This window comes from Peromyscus californicus, unplaced genomic scaffold, assembly GCF_007827085.1.
Source record: "Peromyscus californicus insignis strain IS unplaced genomic scaffold, ASM782708v3 Scaffold_8__1_contigs__length_139910024, whole genome shotgun sequence".
Classification (NCBI taxonomy): Eukaryota; Metazoa; Chordata; class Mammalia; order Rodentia; family Cricetidae; genus Peromyscus; species Peromyscus californicus.
The window spans coordinates 66,986,668-67,002,049 of record NW_026294606.1 but is presented as its reverse complement, the minus strand read 5'-3'; the positions used below and the strand labels follow the sequence as shown (position 1 = coordinate 67,002,049).

Genomic DNA, 15,382 nt, shown 5'->3' with positions numbered 1-15,382 from the left:
GGACCCAGTGACAGCAAACTACCTGGAGTGGGAAGGTCTGTGGTGTCTTTAAGTCAAAGACTCTTTTCTTTGCCATAGAGACAATAACGAAGGTGGACAGAATGGTCAAAAATCCAAAAGATCTCCTTTTGTTCTCAAAATTAGAGACATTTCTCCTCCCCAAGACCCTAAGGTACTAATAGGGAAATCCTACTTCACCCTTTCCATTGGTGAAGAAATACACAGAAGCCAAACCAGGTGAAGGACTCTCTGTACTCTTGGGAAGCACTAACTAAAGCTAGAGTAGGTGTGGCTTTACACGCTTGTAATCCTAGCATTCAAGAGGTAGAGGTAGGACAACCAGAGTGTCAAGCTTATCGTGGCTACATAGGGAGTTTAAGGACAGCCTGATCCACACGAGATCCTGTCTCAAAGAAGTAAAAGGAAGACAATACTAGTAACATTCAAAAGTACCATGAAAACCAAGGTGGAGAAAATTATGCTGCAGATACTCAGAAAATCAAATCACTATTAGAAACAGAGCCCAAGAATATATGCAAGACTATGTACTGAACATAGACATGGTGATACTCTTCTAAAATAAAAGACTGAAATAAGGACTCAGGGCCTACTAACACAATTAGATAAAATGTTTATGTCACAACAAGAAAGAACCCATCATAAGAGAAACAAAGACTATTACAACTTGAGTGAGGAAAAATAATCAAGTTATGTCAACCCTGGGATGAAACAGATGATGGACATATGTGACAAGGATGTCAATGCTGCTGTCATAAAAATTCCTCAGGAACCACTGACAAGTTCCCTTTAAAGCATTGTCATGGCAAAATGAATTATGGAAAATCTCAACAAAGAAAGAGCAGTTACAATGAGGAACTAACTGAGAATTATAGAACTAAAAAAATACAAGAGAAATAATGTACTGTTTAATTTCAATAGTTCAGTGGAAATGACAGAGAGCAGAATCAGTAAATGTGAGGACAGAACAACAGAAGTCACCCCCTGAAACAATAAAGAGAAAACAGACCTAAAAACAAAAAACAAAAAACCATGAACAGAGCCTTAGGGACCCATGAACAATAACAAAATGTCCAACACTCATACCAAGGAAAGACAACAATTCAACTGACAGTAGTTAAAGAAATAATGAAGTACTGACATAAAAGAATTGTCAACAATAAATTTGGCATCTTGGAAACTACTCATAATGTACAAGGTATAATTTATAAATTCCCATACAAATGGAAGCTAAAAGAAAACATCCATAAGGTACTTGCCATAAAAGATTGTTTAAGGGAACTTAAACTAACTACATAGAATGGTATGACAGGAACCTTGAGCATGAAGAAGAAGGGATCAGGAAATGAGCAGAAATGTGTGCATCCAGTTAGAATATACTCTTCTATATGTTTATGAATTATGTTTAGTAATTTAAACAAAGGTTTATAATGGTATCTGACAATGGAAAGTTGTAAAGGAACCTAAGTGGAGGTTGTATTTCCACACTCCCCTCAAAATGGCCCAGTGTGAATGTTGGAGTAAACTTCAGTAATCACTTATGTACATTTTAACACCTAGAACGATAAAAATTATAAGAAAGGATATGAAGGCCTATGAAAAATGGGATATCTAGGAAGTCGAGAAAAAATACACAGTGGATCAAGGAGTAGAAGAAGAAAAAGAAATGCAAATAGAAAAATGGAGGCACAGTGTGTGTATGTGTGTGTGTGTGTGTGTGTGTGTGTGTGTGTGTGTGTGTGTTAAATAACCTAGTTACAACAATTAGAATAGACAGATTATTAGAGATAAAGCATGATGCAAGTGGAAACAAACTCACTTCAAGTCCAACTATATAGGTAGGTTGAAAGAAAAGGATATAAAATGATAAATCATGGAAACATTAATTTTAAGAAAAGCAGTAATGACCATATTAACATCTTCTAAAATGGAATTCAAAGCTTTAAAATAGTGCTGTAGAAAAGAGACATCTTACATGAGAATAAACAACCAGTCTACCAGGAAGATGAAATGAGACTCAATGTTCTTTCTTGAAACAATGGAACCAGAAACATGAGAAGCAAAACTTCGTAGAACTATAAAGATAGCCGTTTAGTTGGGTTAAGATTTCAACCCTCTGCTCTTAGTAGCTCATAGGGCAACCAGTTAGACAATGCACCAGGATGCAAGGGAGCTCGGAAACTGAGAAGCTTTGGATAAAACTGACAGATGTAAAAGAAACCACACATTAGCAATAGCATACACATTTCCAATATCTTTGTAACATGCCAGGGTAGACTACATACTGAGATAAAAATAACGAAACCTTAGTAAATCAAATAACTAAACTGTAGAGAATATTTTCTCTGATGGTATAGAGTCAAACTACAAAGTAATAGTAGAAAAAGAGCCGGCCTTCTGCACATCAGAGTAAGCAGTCAGCTAAAAAAAAAAAAAACAGCCAGAGTGAACGGAGAAATCAAGTCTTTAATTACTTCCTGAAATGGCATAATCAAGAGGTGAAAAGGGCAAAAGTGTGGGCTCCTCCCATCTCACTTTTTGATAAGTACATGGAAAGGGTCAAGTGGTCAGCACAGAGGTAGGACTGATTCACAACTGTGTGAGTCCCAAACAAAAACGGAAAACACTGAGTACTGACTTAGTGGAGGAAAACGCCTCAACTTTCTTCCTTCCCCTCACAAGAGGTCTTGGCAAAGTTGCCATGAAGGCCTCCATCTGGGGGCTGCTGAAAAACAGACACCCCCCCTACCCCACCCCCCACCCCCACAAAGGTGCCTGGGCTACGAATGCACCTATGTATGAGAGTGTACTTGGCCGTCAGGGCCTGAAACCCTTACGGCAACTCACTTCACAGACTGGAACATGTTGGCTGTGGAAAAGTTGGATGAGGAAGGTGGACATTGGGCTCGGCAGGGGAAACTTTTGTAACTGTCATTGGCCAGGCCTGAAGATTCAGAGAGGATTTTGACAAAGACAAAACACACTGTGTGATAAAACACACTGGCACTAAACACCTTAAAATAACCCATGGGTCAAAGAAGAAGTCTCAAGGGAATTTTAAAAACACACAGAAGGTAATCAAAGAGAATAAGACCAGTCAAGTATATAGATTATGGCAAAAACTTTGTTTAAAAGTAAATTGATATCACTGAAGTTTTCATGTACATTTTTAATAAAGTCAAAGCAAATAATCAAGAAAATAATGATGGAAATGGAAATTAATGAACAACAATAGGAATGCAATAGGAAAATCAAGAAAATTGATGAATTTATTGCAAAGCTGACAAAAATCCAAAGTGGCAACACAAATCACCTGTATCAGCTAGGGTGGGATTAAGAGAGATCAGAATATTCCTGCAGCCACTAAGAAGGCTTTTAGACTGTACACAGCATCCTTGGCTCTTTTACTCTATCTAGTCACTTCCTTCCAGACCAAATGGGACTACCTTCATGGCCAAATGCCCATGTAGAAGGCAGGATTACCTAAGGTAGACCAATCAGAGGAAAACCTCACTGTTCAGCTCTACAAAAACCAAATTCAGCCTCATTAGAGCAACCAGGATGAAAAAAACCACTTAAATACCAGCTTTAAAAATAATTCTCAAAAGAAAATATTCAGATTTGCATGTGACTGAGTTGGTCTTACGTTTTTTTTTCCCCCATAAGATTGAATACAATTATATTTAAACCTAAACCTGTTAAGATATTGCAGGTGAAAACTGTTAGCATTAAGTCATGTTTTTGCCCCCAACAGGTCTGGGAAGGAACTTTGGAGACCAATGATACCCTGTTAGCCACAAGCTGTGGGGATGTGGCTCCCGGTCCCATCGTCACATCAGGAAACATATTCACTGCTGTCTTCCAGTCCGAGGAGATGCCAGGCCAGGGCTTCTCTGCGTCCTTCATAAGCCGTAAGTAGTACTGGAATCTAAACCCTTGAGGAAAGGCAGGTACCTCAGACAGGCTTGGGGAACAGTGGGAGAGGCCCATCAAGAGTGGCCCTGTAAGGATCCTGGGAAGGAACATGAGTGAGCCACCTAATTCTGTAGGAACACCCTTCCTTCGAAAGTCAGTGAGACTCAGGCATGGCTGTACGTGCCTGTATTCCAAAGAAGGCAAAGCCAGGAAGAACTGGAGTTTGAAACAAGTTTGGAGGGGAAAAAAAAGATACAGTGCTATCGAAGCTGAATTTGAGAGCAAGTCAACTGGGTATGCACAAAAGGTTCCACTACGCTGACTGCTGAGCACGAATTAGGTTTGTGGGAATTGTAGCAGTTTTGAAGCTTGAGATGCTGTGGCCTGTGCATTTGGCTGAATTAAATCAGGTGGCCACTATTTGCAAAGCGTTGTTTAAGGAAAAGCTTGGGGGAAAGAATCGGAGGGAATAATGCAGCAAACAGATATTTCAGATTTGAGCAAAAGAACAAGGGTGATGGAAAGGGAGTAATGATGGCCAACTTCTGAAGTAGCCTTGGTGTTCAGATGACCTGTGCACGTGTGTGTGTGTGTGTGTGTGTGTGTGTGTGTGTGTGTGTGTGTGTGTGTGAGAGAGAGAGAGAGAGAGAGAGAGAGAGAGAGAGAGAGAGAGAGAGAGAGATTCAGTGTAAAAGGCTGTATACGTTGTCATAATTTACCAGTCAGAGGGTGACATACATTAGCTAGAGATAAACGAAAACAAATGTTGCATTAGTGATGCAAATGTATTAGTCTCTGCAATAATGTGGTTGAACCTAGGGCTTTTCATATGCCAGGGAAGCACCACTTTAGTTTCCATGTTTCCAACCCTTTCCTCTCCACTTCTGAAGTTTTGACACATGTCTAGCTAAGTTGTCTAAGCTAGCCCTGAAGCTCCAGTGCAGCCCAGGCTTGCCTTGGACTTATACTCCTTCCTCTGCTTCCAGAGTAGATGGGAGTACTGGTGTGTATTACCGCACCCACCTTCTGTATCTGTATTTCCTGCACCCAGGATTCATGCAAAAATCTGATAAATTTCATGACTAGTAGACTAAACTAGCTTTTAAAAGCAGCTATCATTGTTATTGTGATTAGATTTAAAAATAAGGAACAGTTTTCTAATAAGACATTTAGAAAACACTTTATAAACTCTTTAGGTGACTACTATAATACTTTTCAAATAAAATATAAAGTAATTTTCAGAGATAAATCACACTGTATGTGTGTGTTTGCGCATGTGTGTGCAGGTGTGTATGTGTATAAGTGAGTGCATATGGAAGCCTTGGGTATTCCTCAGGTGCTGTCCACCTTCTTTGTTTTGTTTTGTTGAGGAGAATCTTGAATTGGCCTGTAACTCACTACCTAGGCTGGACTGGCTGTTCAGCCAAGCCCCAGGGGTCTTCCTCACTCTCTCTCCCCAAGGCTGGAATTCCCAGGGTGCACCATGAAGCCTGGCTCTGTTTCCGCCTGGATTCTAATACTGAGCTCAGCTCCTCATGCTTGCAAGGCAGTCACTGTACAGGCTGAGTCATTTCCCCAGGCCTCCAATTCACTTTCAGATGTTTTGTCTCTTACATGAATGATATTTAATCTTTGATAGTTAATCTTCTTAAAAATATTGTAAGGCTTAAAAATAAGTGTATTGTATGGCAAAGTATCTACTATGTAGCATCTAAAATTCCTCATGATATTCTCATAAGTTTTTATTTTGCACGCATGTTGACTTATAAATCAAAGAGTCATTCTCTTGGTCCTCTCCTTTCATTTGGAGTGTCTCAAGATATTTTCTGTAGAGACTTCATGAAATGGGGTCTTACATCTTTCTCTTTATGAAATAGCTGCTACAGATGATAACAAATGTCTTGATGTTGGTTTTTTATTCTTGTGTAGGATGTGGACGTAGGTTCAATGGCTCCAGAGGTGACATCATCTCTCCAAACTTCCCAAAGCAATACGACAACAACATGAACTGCACCTACTTCATAGACGTTGAACCTCAGTCTTTGGTCATCCTGACCTTTGTGTCCTTCCATTTAGAAGGTATGTTTGTTCCTTCCCAAAAATTAATTAATTTTAACTGACAAATGATAAAGGGCTTTGATAAAGGTTTTGATATAAGGATGGCTGGCAGTATGGCTATGTCAGGCGAGTTAAAATATCTACTAACATACAAATTTTTGATTGTGAGAACATCTAGAGTCTATTCTTTTAGCAATGCTCAAGTAGATAATGCATCATTATTAATTATAATCCCATGTTGTACAGAAGATTTTCTGAATTTATTCCTTTTGCAAAAATAAGGTTAAGTATTGTGATCTTTGATGGACGTCTCCCCATCCTTGCACACTGTTCTAGTCTCCAAGCTCAGCTGTTTTAGATTTCACAGAGAAATGAGATTGTGTGTGATTCATTTTTGCTGTATATTGTTTTTTTCATTTAGCATAATGCCTTGAAATTTATTCATATTGCCACAAACTACAGTATTTCCTTCTTCACAAAGACAGAATAGTATCCCATTGTGCTTATTCATCTGTCTGTCTCTGTGTGTCATTCTCTTTATTCATCAGGCAAAGAACTCTTGAGTTGATTTCATGTCTTGGCTACTATGAATAATTCTGCAACAAACATGGAAGAATAGATCGGTCTTCATGACACTGACTTCATTTCCTCTGGGTGTATGCCCAGGAGTGGAGTTGCTGAAAAGTATAGGTCTATTTTTAACTTTTTGAGGGCCCTCTTTTTCATAATGGCTACACCAGCTTAAATACCCACATATTCACCATTACTCATCTCTTGTTTTTTGATAACAGCCAAAGATTCAATTTATTTCAAGCAAACAAAAAATAATTAAGCTATTATAGAGAGAGATGTAGGCAGAGTGGTCTAAAACCACCACTTGATGACAATCATAAACATGTTCTAAACTATAGTGTAAATACAAATAAAATTACAAATAAAAAAAATCCCTTTTATCTCCGTACTGAGGACTGAACTTTGGGCAGGTGCAGCAAGCACCCTACAGCTAAGCTATAACCACACTCATTACTCTTTATTGTAAAACAGGGTCTCATTAAGCTGCCAAGCTGGTCTTGAACTCTTATGTAGACCAAGCAAGGCTATAACTCCTGCCTCAGTTTGCAGAGAAGCTGAGGTCATAGGCCTGGCTTTCTTCTGGTTTCTAAAGAACAAAAGTACCATTTTATATATTGCATCCAGAATGGAAAAAAATAAAACAATAACTTTAAATACACAGGCACCACATAAAATTGGTTAAAGAAAATGCATCTGAAACCTGTTATATTTAACATAGCATCTTTTTTTCCCCCAAGCACAGAGTATTGAACTGAGCGATATACACCAAGTTTGGCAATTAATCTGCCACTGAGCTAAGTCTTCAGGCCTACTTTTACTTTTTGTTTTGAGATAGGGACTGGCTAAACTACTCAAGTTGGCCGTGAACTTACTCTATAGACTTGCAATATGCCTCAGATTCCCAAGTAGCTGGGATTACAGGTCTATGCCGTTAGGCCAGGCTCATAGCTTTTAATCTATCATTTGCATTTATACTCTACACACATGCATGCAAGCATACACACCTACCATCAGACATCCACTGGAAACTATCTAGTGAGAGAAACAATTCTGTGAGTCAGAATAGGCACTCAATTAATATTGAATGAGTGATTAGATGGGTAAGATTAGGATCTGCTCTGCTGCTTCCATGAAACAGCACCATGGGATATGCTTTCATCTATGTTCTGTGACCTTCACCTCCCAAGCCCTGATTCCTCAGTAGGGAGGTTCCTAAGCACATGCACTTTTTCTCTACTCACTTCCCACCTCTACAGAGAGGGCTGTTGGTAGACGAACAGGAAGGTTGTTGGTTTGAGCCAGGCTGTGGCTGATAAAACACACTAGATATTTAATGAAGACATGACAAGAAATCCCTTCAACTGGATGAGTGTTTTCATCAACTCTTGGTCATAATTATCTTTTTTTCACAAGTCATCTATTTATAAACTACAATTAATTTGCAATTCTGTCAAGATACTTCTGCCTCTTCAAATCTGGAAGGATACATGCCCAGCAGGCATGTTGAGCTAATGTGGGACCAAGAACCAAATCCAGCATTGGTAATGTTTCCCTGCATTGTGTGACTTTACAATTTTATACATTTTTGCTAACTAGAGATATTTCTATAGTCCATGTGGTTGACCAAGTAAAACAAACCAAACACGAAAGATTGCATTCCATGATTCTATTTGTGTGAAAAGTCCAGAATAAAGAAATCACACACAGAGAACAGGGTCTCATGGGGCTAGGACTGCAGTACAAAGAGCAGAAGAGATAGGGATTGGTTGCCAGTTCTCTCTGTAGGGTGGTCAGAATGTAGACTTGGGAAGACTATCACATCCTAAAGTGCTGTGGGAGTGTCAACTGGGAACACCTCGCCAAAGAGCCTTTGGAGAAACCTGGAAAACATTCCTGCCTTAGTTCTAATAACTCAAACTCTAAAATTTTATTCTAATGAATAAGAAATTGTTCAAATATTTGTGTACAAGGATATACTTTTTTACAATAGTGTTGAGAGAATTTATTGATCACAGAAGTTTGATTGAGCATGGGATGGTAACTTTTACATTAGAACTTAGTGTATACATTGGTAAAATATTTTAGAGGACTATCTACTTACATATGATGCTGTAGACACTCACCTATAAACACAAGTACACGGCAGCAGCAAAAGTCTCCTTAATGCCTTTGAAAACTGCTGTATGTTGTCTTGCAGGAAGGGAAGGGGTCAAGCATATCTTTGCTTTAAATTAGAAGAAAATGTTGATGCAAATTTACAATCACCAAAGCCCTGAAACTGACATTTGCATGAATATTGGAAAGGGCTGTCAGGAAACATCAAGGAGCTTCTCATGTTCTGCTCATGGTCCCTCTTATCTTTACCTAGCTAAGTTTCTCTCAAAGACAGCACTGCTGACATCTGGGCTGCCTGGTTTTTGGGGGTTTTGCTTTTTTTATTTTCTGTTCTGTTTTTGTGGCAAGAGTGCTAAGAGTGTCCCATGTGTGTTAAAGCCTGTTTAAAAGCTTCTCTGGCCTCTATCTCATTCTCCAATATGGCAGCAAAAAAAAAAAAAAAAAGTCTTCAGATATCACATCTCCCTTTGGAGGCAAGTTGCCTCTGGTTTATAATCCCTGGGTAAATAGAATGGCTCTGAAGAGAAGGAAATTCTGAGTAACAGCTGAGTTTATTTGTTCTGGAGTTTTGTCTACTTTCTCTTTTCTTTCCATGTTTTGTCCCCTGGATAAATATTATTTCATCTGGAACTGAAGTTACATATTGATATAGAGAACCATCTCTTAATTTTGGTTGTGATTTCTGGATCAGTCACAGAATTGTGGTATTTTGTCTGTTTATAGCATCACTTGTCTGCAGCATTTCTGCTCTGATGTTGGTCATTCTGTGTTCTGTGTAGATCGCTCAGCCATCACTGGAGACTGTGATCACGATGGCTTGCACATCATCAAAGGTCACAACCTCTCTTCCACTCCTCTTGTGACCATATGTGGTTCTGAGGCCTTGTATCCCCTCACCGTGGATGGCCTAGTGTCGCTCAACTTTTATTCTAACGAATACGCCACAGACTTTGGGTTCAAGATTTCCTACAGAGTCACTAGTGAGTAACTATACTGCTATTATTTGGAATTTTTTTCTTCTGTAATTCACATAAGGATATTTTGTTATGATTCATCATAAGTCAACAACTTAAAGATTCAGAGACATTATGTCAAAAAATGATCAATTAGATACATGAATCAAAAGTAGTTATTTCTCTTTAGAAATAAACCATTGGGGACTGTAGAGATGGCTCTGTGGCTGAAAGCACTTGCTGCTCTTTCCAAGACCTATGTTTGGTTTCCAGTGCTCACATGACAGCTCACAATGCCCTCTTTTGACCTCTGTGGGCACTATCTACATGTAATGCACATACAGACAAGCAGGCACACAAATATTTGCATAAATTAAAAAATAAATATTTTTAAAAAAGAAACACTTCCCCTGAACTTTAGCTAAAGTTACCCTCTGAAAATAAAACAGAGAATTGAGATTTACTTGGCAACAGTGTGTTATCCAGCACAGCCACTTCAGTGAAACAAGCCCAGAAAACTGTTCCTGGGTTTGTTTTGTCTTTGCTCGGCCACATGAATGGCTAATGGTAGGAAATAAAGTAGTTTCTCTTCAAATAAAGAAATCTGCCGCGCATCTACAGAGAACACCAAGACATGTATTTACTCATGAAAAGAGTCTCATGGTTTGTTCTCAGGAGCTGACGTCTGGCTCCTGACCCTTGGCAACTAGAAAGAACGATTCTGTGATGCTTTCTATGTCTGATTGCATCAATAAACTAGAGCACATATTCTCTCCTGGTCTTGGGTGAAGAGGAAGAGGATTTGTTTTATTCTTAACCACGACTTTGGAGAATTAAGCCCCTGATGTAGATTCTTCCACTTATTGCCCCTTATTTTCCTAAAGTATAGTGAGCATGGTTCAAGCCCCCTTCGGTGTCAGTTACTTAAAGAATGTGGTTGCTTCTGGCTTCAGATCTTGGTAGTGTGTGGAGAAGTTGTTCAGCCACTGATAAGCTTTCAGAGATCGTGTAATTGGCATTGAGTGAAATAAAGCAGTTGCTACCCAGATGACCTTTAGTTTATGACTGCTATATCCAGAGGTCTGAATGTATGAAGATTTTTGCCACAGAGAAGAATTTGCCCTGCAAATGGGCAGAGTTGAGGCAAAATCAAATAAACAAAAGCCTAAAATAACAGCCACAAATTGGATCTAATCTTGGTGATATGTTAGTGGAGTGTATTCATTGGTGACCATAGAAACATCATCAAAATATACAAGCTTTGTACAATTTTAGAATCATAAAACAAATAAACATGCTCATGGAAATACCATCATTAGGTAGGAACATCTGATCCTTGCTAGATACAATTCATATAAAAACAATACCTTATTAGTTATGATGGAACATCATTATATTTTTGTGGTGATTACATTGTTGACTGGTGGGTATTACAAAGGGTCATGAGCTGTTAACAGCTGAACTTAGAGTAGGGAGTAGGTCAAATATTCTCATGCTTATTGAAGACAAATAATACAAATTAGGGCAAGTATAAACTTTACTAATATAAATTTATAAATTTCACAACTAAATACAAATTTGTAGAACCTGAGAGTAAGATATTTGACCCACAGAGGTAACTGACTTCCAACATTTCACCTATAACATTGTATCCCTAAAAGAGAGGACCTGAACCCATGTTGATTTGAATTTCTACATTGCAGTCTTCCACTATGAACAGAGACAACTGGGGTTCTGCCTGTCTTATTTGAGAACCCACTTGCCATACCATCTCTCTGTCAACCTGTAATTTAGGGTGAAGGTACAGATATACCCCAACATATGAAATATTCTTTCTTGTCACTTTAATTCTGTTTTTGTTTTTGTTTTTAATTAGACTTATTCCCCTTCAAAATGTGCTTTCAAATGGTCTTCTTCATTTCTCTCCTTTTTCTCCTGCCTGGGAAACTCAACATTATTCCTAAACACATTGAAGGAGGTTTAGGTCATCTGAAGAACAATCAATATGAACTCTTTTAGGAAACAGTAAACAATACCTTAGACTATTCCCCAAAAGATTTGTCCATGTTATGAGTCATAATCATCATCTGCACATTGGCTTGTCTTCTGTTACAGGGTGTGGAGGAACCTACAACCAGTCTGTTGGGATCTTAAACAGTCCTTTAGAAACAAACACCAACTACCCCAACAATGCCTACTGTGTCTACAGCATCTACGTAAGAAGCAACAGATTGATTCTACTTAGGTATGTGAGACAAATTTGCCTTAAGAAAATCCCTTCAGCTCTGTTCACAGGAAAGCTACCTCACTGATGGAGAGCAGGAGTCCTCACAGTGGCCTAGCTGGAATTTAGAGAAAGGCAGAGGGGTTCCATGTAGCAGCAAAGCCTACAAAGTAGGCCTCTGATCCTCCACACAATCCAGTGGGGATGGATGTTAAAACAGGAGCTTGACCTGTTAACACCATCCTTGCAATTTCTCACCATTTGTAATGGAGTTTCACATAATAGCTGTCAAGTTACAAGCCCTCCTTAACATCTAAGAGGATACGAAGGGCTAGGAATAATGGTTGCCATTTGTTCAACATTTATTAGATACAAGAAGCTTTGCTCAACACTTTCCTGTTACTGTACATTGTAACACTGTACTGATAAAACTGTCATGAGAAATATGCAAGCATACTTGTATATGTGTCTCAAAAGGTCACATAGCTTCCCCAAAGTAACACATATTTAAGTGAAGCATGAAAATCTGGACTTACATCAAGTGTCCTCCCAAACCCATGTCCTGAGTAATTCTACTGCTTTTTGTCTCTTGAAGATAAACTTTATCCCACAAAATTAATTTTTACTTGTGAATCAAAGCCACTCTAAATTGTTGCTTTATGTGATAAATTACATCACAATTAAGTTATCTCTCTAATTCTGCTTATTCCAAGCAAGACTGATAAAGGGAATGCAGCCTCCATTGTCCAGAGGGAGAATGTAAGAGACCTCTTTCTACGACGCTTTATTTCCATCTCTTCAATTTCACTGATACATGAAATTTTCAGCATGTGATAGGTAATCTGAATGTTAGGCTAGTTGGTGCACAATACAGAGTTGTCCACGTAGACGCTTGACAAACTGGTACAAATGCCTACTCACCTGTCTCCTATTTGTCACTGATAGGTTCCTTCCTGATGATTATGAACTCCAAAGTTCACTTTCAGCACTTTGTGTCCATTGGGTTCATGAAGTGTAAGGCAGGACTCATCAAATTGATTTAGCTCAAGAAGAAAGTGATTTATACGTGGGACTTTGAAGGACACTGTATGTCAATCCTGCCTGAGATTATTTGTGAAGAAAATGTGTCCTAGGGATAAAGGTCCTGCAAGTCTTAGAACAAAAGCTGACAAACTACTAGGAGGGAGAGGCCAGAGAAGGGATTGACCATCCCAGAATGAAAGTCCAGGCACAGCTTGTCTAGGCTGCTTGTGGTAGTGTTTGCTTCTTACATGTATAGGATGTACAAGCTGCTGTAACAATGTGCCATGAGATAAATGACTTATATACAGCAAAAATTCTCATAGTTTTAGAGTCTGAGGGGTTCAAGATAGGCAGTTTCAGCATCAGATGGTCATGCACTTTCTGGTTCATAGAAGAAAATACCTCCTAGCTGTACCAGACTTGTCCTTCAGCGGTGAAGGGTGCGAGGGCATTCTCAGAACTCATTCATAAGAACACCAATTCCATTCACAAAGACTGTACTCTCACAACCCAATCAACTCTGAGAGCCCTTACTTAATAACATTGTCCACCTAGAGTTAAGATTTTAACATAGGAATTTGGAGGAGAAATATCCAGATCATCACTGACAAGACATAACATGTATATAAAACATACATACATGTTTACATTTCCTGCCTGACTCTGGAGATCCACAGTCACAGGTCCTTCCACATTTTGGAAAGGTATTCACAGTATACATCTCGTAGCCTTTATTCTATGGGACAGATACTGTTACAGGGATTGTGAAGGTGTACATACTAGTAAAAAGAGCCTTCTACACAGGCTCTGAAAATGTGCTGGACACACACGGGAAAAGGAGTTTTTCTCAGCATTTTCTGTGCTGTTTGGGGGAAGTCGTGACAGATTTGAGTGCCCCTGAAAACTCAGATTTGGTCATTCTTTTTAGATTCCTCTTTTGTAAGAACAAATATGTTGTCTATAAAGAATCAACTCAAATATGTCAAAAATAACAATTAAAAATAAATAAAAATGTCATTGGAAATGGTCTTCCTATTGTTCTGACATAATATTCTTTAAAGACAACAGTATATGTTGGATTTTATGCAACGGATCAAGAATTTTTTTGCCTGGATCCTCAAAAACATTCATCTGACTAGCCAACATCCTTTAGGGAAAGACTTGGGTTTATTTTAATGCTCATAAAAAGGAAATATTTAGCTATTTGGTATTTCAGAATTATTCCATATTATCATATTGTTCATTAAATCTGTTAACAAAAATTATTGAGAGAACAGAACTAAGCCTGTCATATGGGTCTAAGTTAAAGCACCTATGAAGTCTTCCTTTTGGGGGTATCTAGGAATAGTTACTTAAAAGCACTTGGGAGGCAGAGGCAGGCTGATTTCTGTGAGTTTAAGGCCAGCCTGGTCTACATCAAAAGTCTCAGGACCCTATCTCAAAAACAAAAAACAAAATGAAACAAAGAAAGAAAGAGAGAAAGAAAGAGAGAGAGAGAGAGAGAGAGAGAGAGAGAGAGAGAGAGAGAGAGAGAGAGAGAGAAAGGAAAGGAAAAAGAAAGAAAGAAAGAAAGAAAGAAAGAAAGAAAGAAAGAAAGAAAGAAAGAAAGAAAGAAAGAAAGAAAGAAAGAAAGAAAGAAAAAGAAAGGAATTGGCAGAGCACAGGCCTGGAATAAAATACTAACTAAGGCCGTCAAAGGGAAAGCCAGGATGAATTTGTCAGGAAGGCTGCAGTGGTGGCCAGCAGCCCGAGGCACGCTGATTTAGCGCTTGACTTCTCTTTGGTATGAGTAGTCTCAGTATGGCCGTCAAGATGCTCGGCCAGCTGTGCTCACTCAGTGGCCAGGGCAGATGGGAGCTCCACTCTTACGTTTGTGTCTGTGATCCCCACTGCAACAGAAAGGCTGTATATCAAAACAAGTAGTGCCTTACCCTCCGCTGGCATTTCTGTAGCCAGGGCAGGTCCTATGGCCACCAGACTTCTACGTGTGAACATCTAGTTATCTCTACCCAGTGCTAGGGAGACAGGGCAGGGCCTGTGTCAGGAGCCTCCAGTGATCAACCCAGGGATCGATGTGTGAATTTCTTGTTAGATTAGTCCAGTGACACAGCAGAGTTTAGTTCATTTTATGTTACCACTGCTTCATATTTCATAAGAACCCAAATTATTCCATATTCTTGTTTTTTAAAACCATAACTTAATTTTACTGAGGACAGGCTGTGTACCAGATGCAGTAATTTGGCTGTATCACATTGTTGCACTTGGTGTTTCTATAAACTTCATGTTAAAAGATGGAAACAAGAAACTGGAAGAACCATAGTCGAGCTATATGAACCAGAATTTCTTCTATTTGTCTTAGCATTCTTCACACAAATAAAGAATAAGACAGCAGTGCCAATTATCATACAACACAAGAAAAAAAGCAAAAGAGTATTACCTTTAGGTGAGACTAAAAAAACCTAGCATGTTATTGGGGTGATAACATAGGCCAACTTTTTAATAA

At 38.8% G+C, this 15,382-nt stretch overlaps 1 protein-coding gene across 1 annotated transcript in view; it reads left to right on the top strand.

The window, feature by feature from the left end:
• Cubn (cubilin) overlaps positions 1 to 15,382 on the top strand; it is a 225,852-nt gene that overhangs the window by 177,191 nt on the left and 33,279 nt on the right. The window contains 4 exon segments of the mRNA XM_052729218.1: positions 3,773 to 3,929; positions 5,863 to 6,012; positions 9,459 to 9,659; positions 11,748 to 11,877. Of these exon segments, the coding sequence (XP_052585178.1) occupies positions 3,773 to 3,929; positions 5,863 to 6,012; positions 9,459 to 9,659; positions 11,748 to 11,877 (638 nt within the window).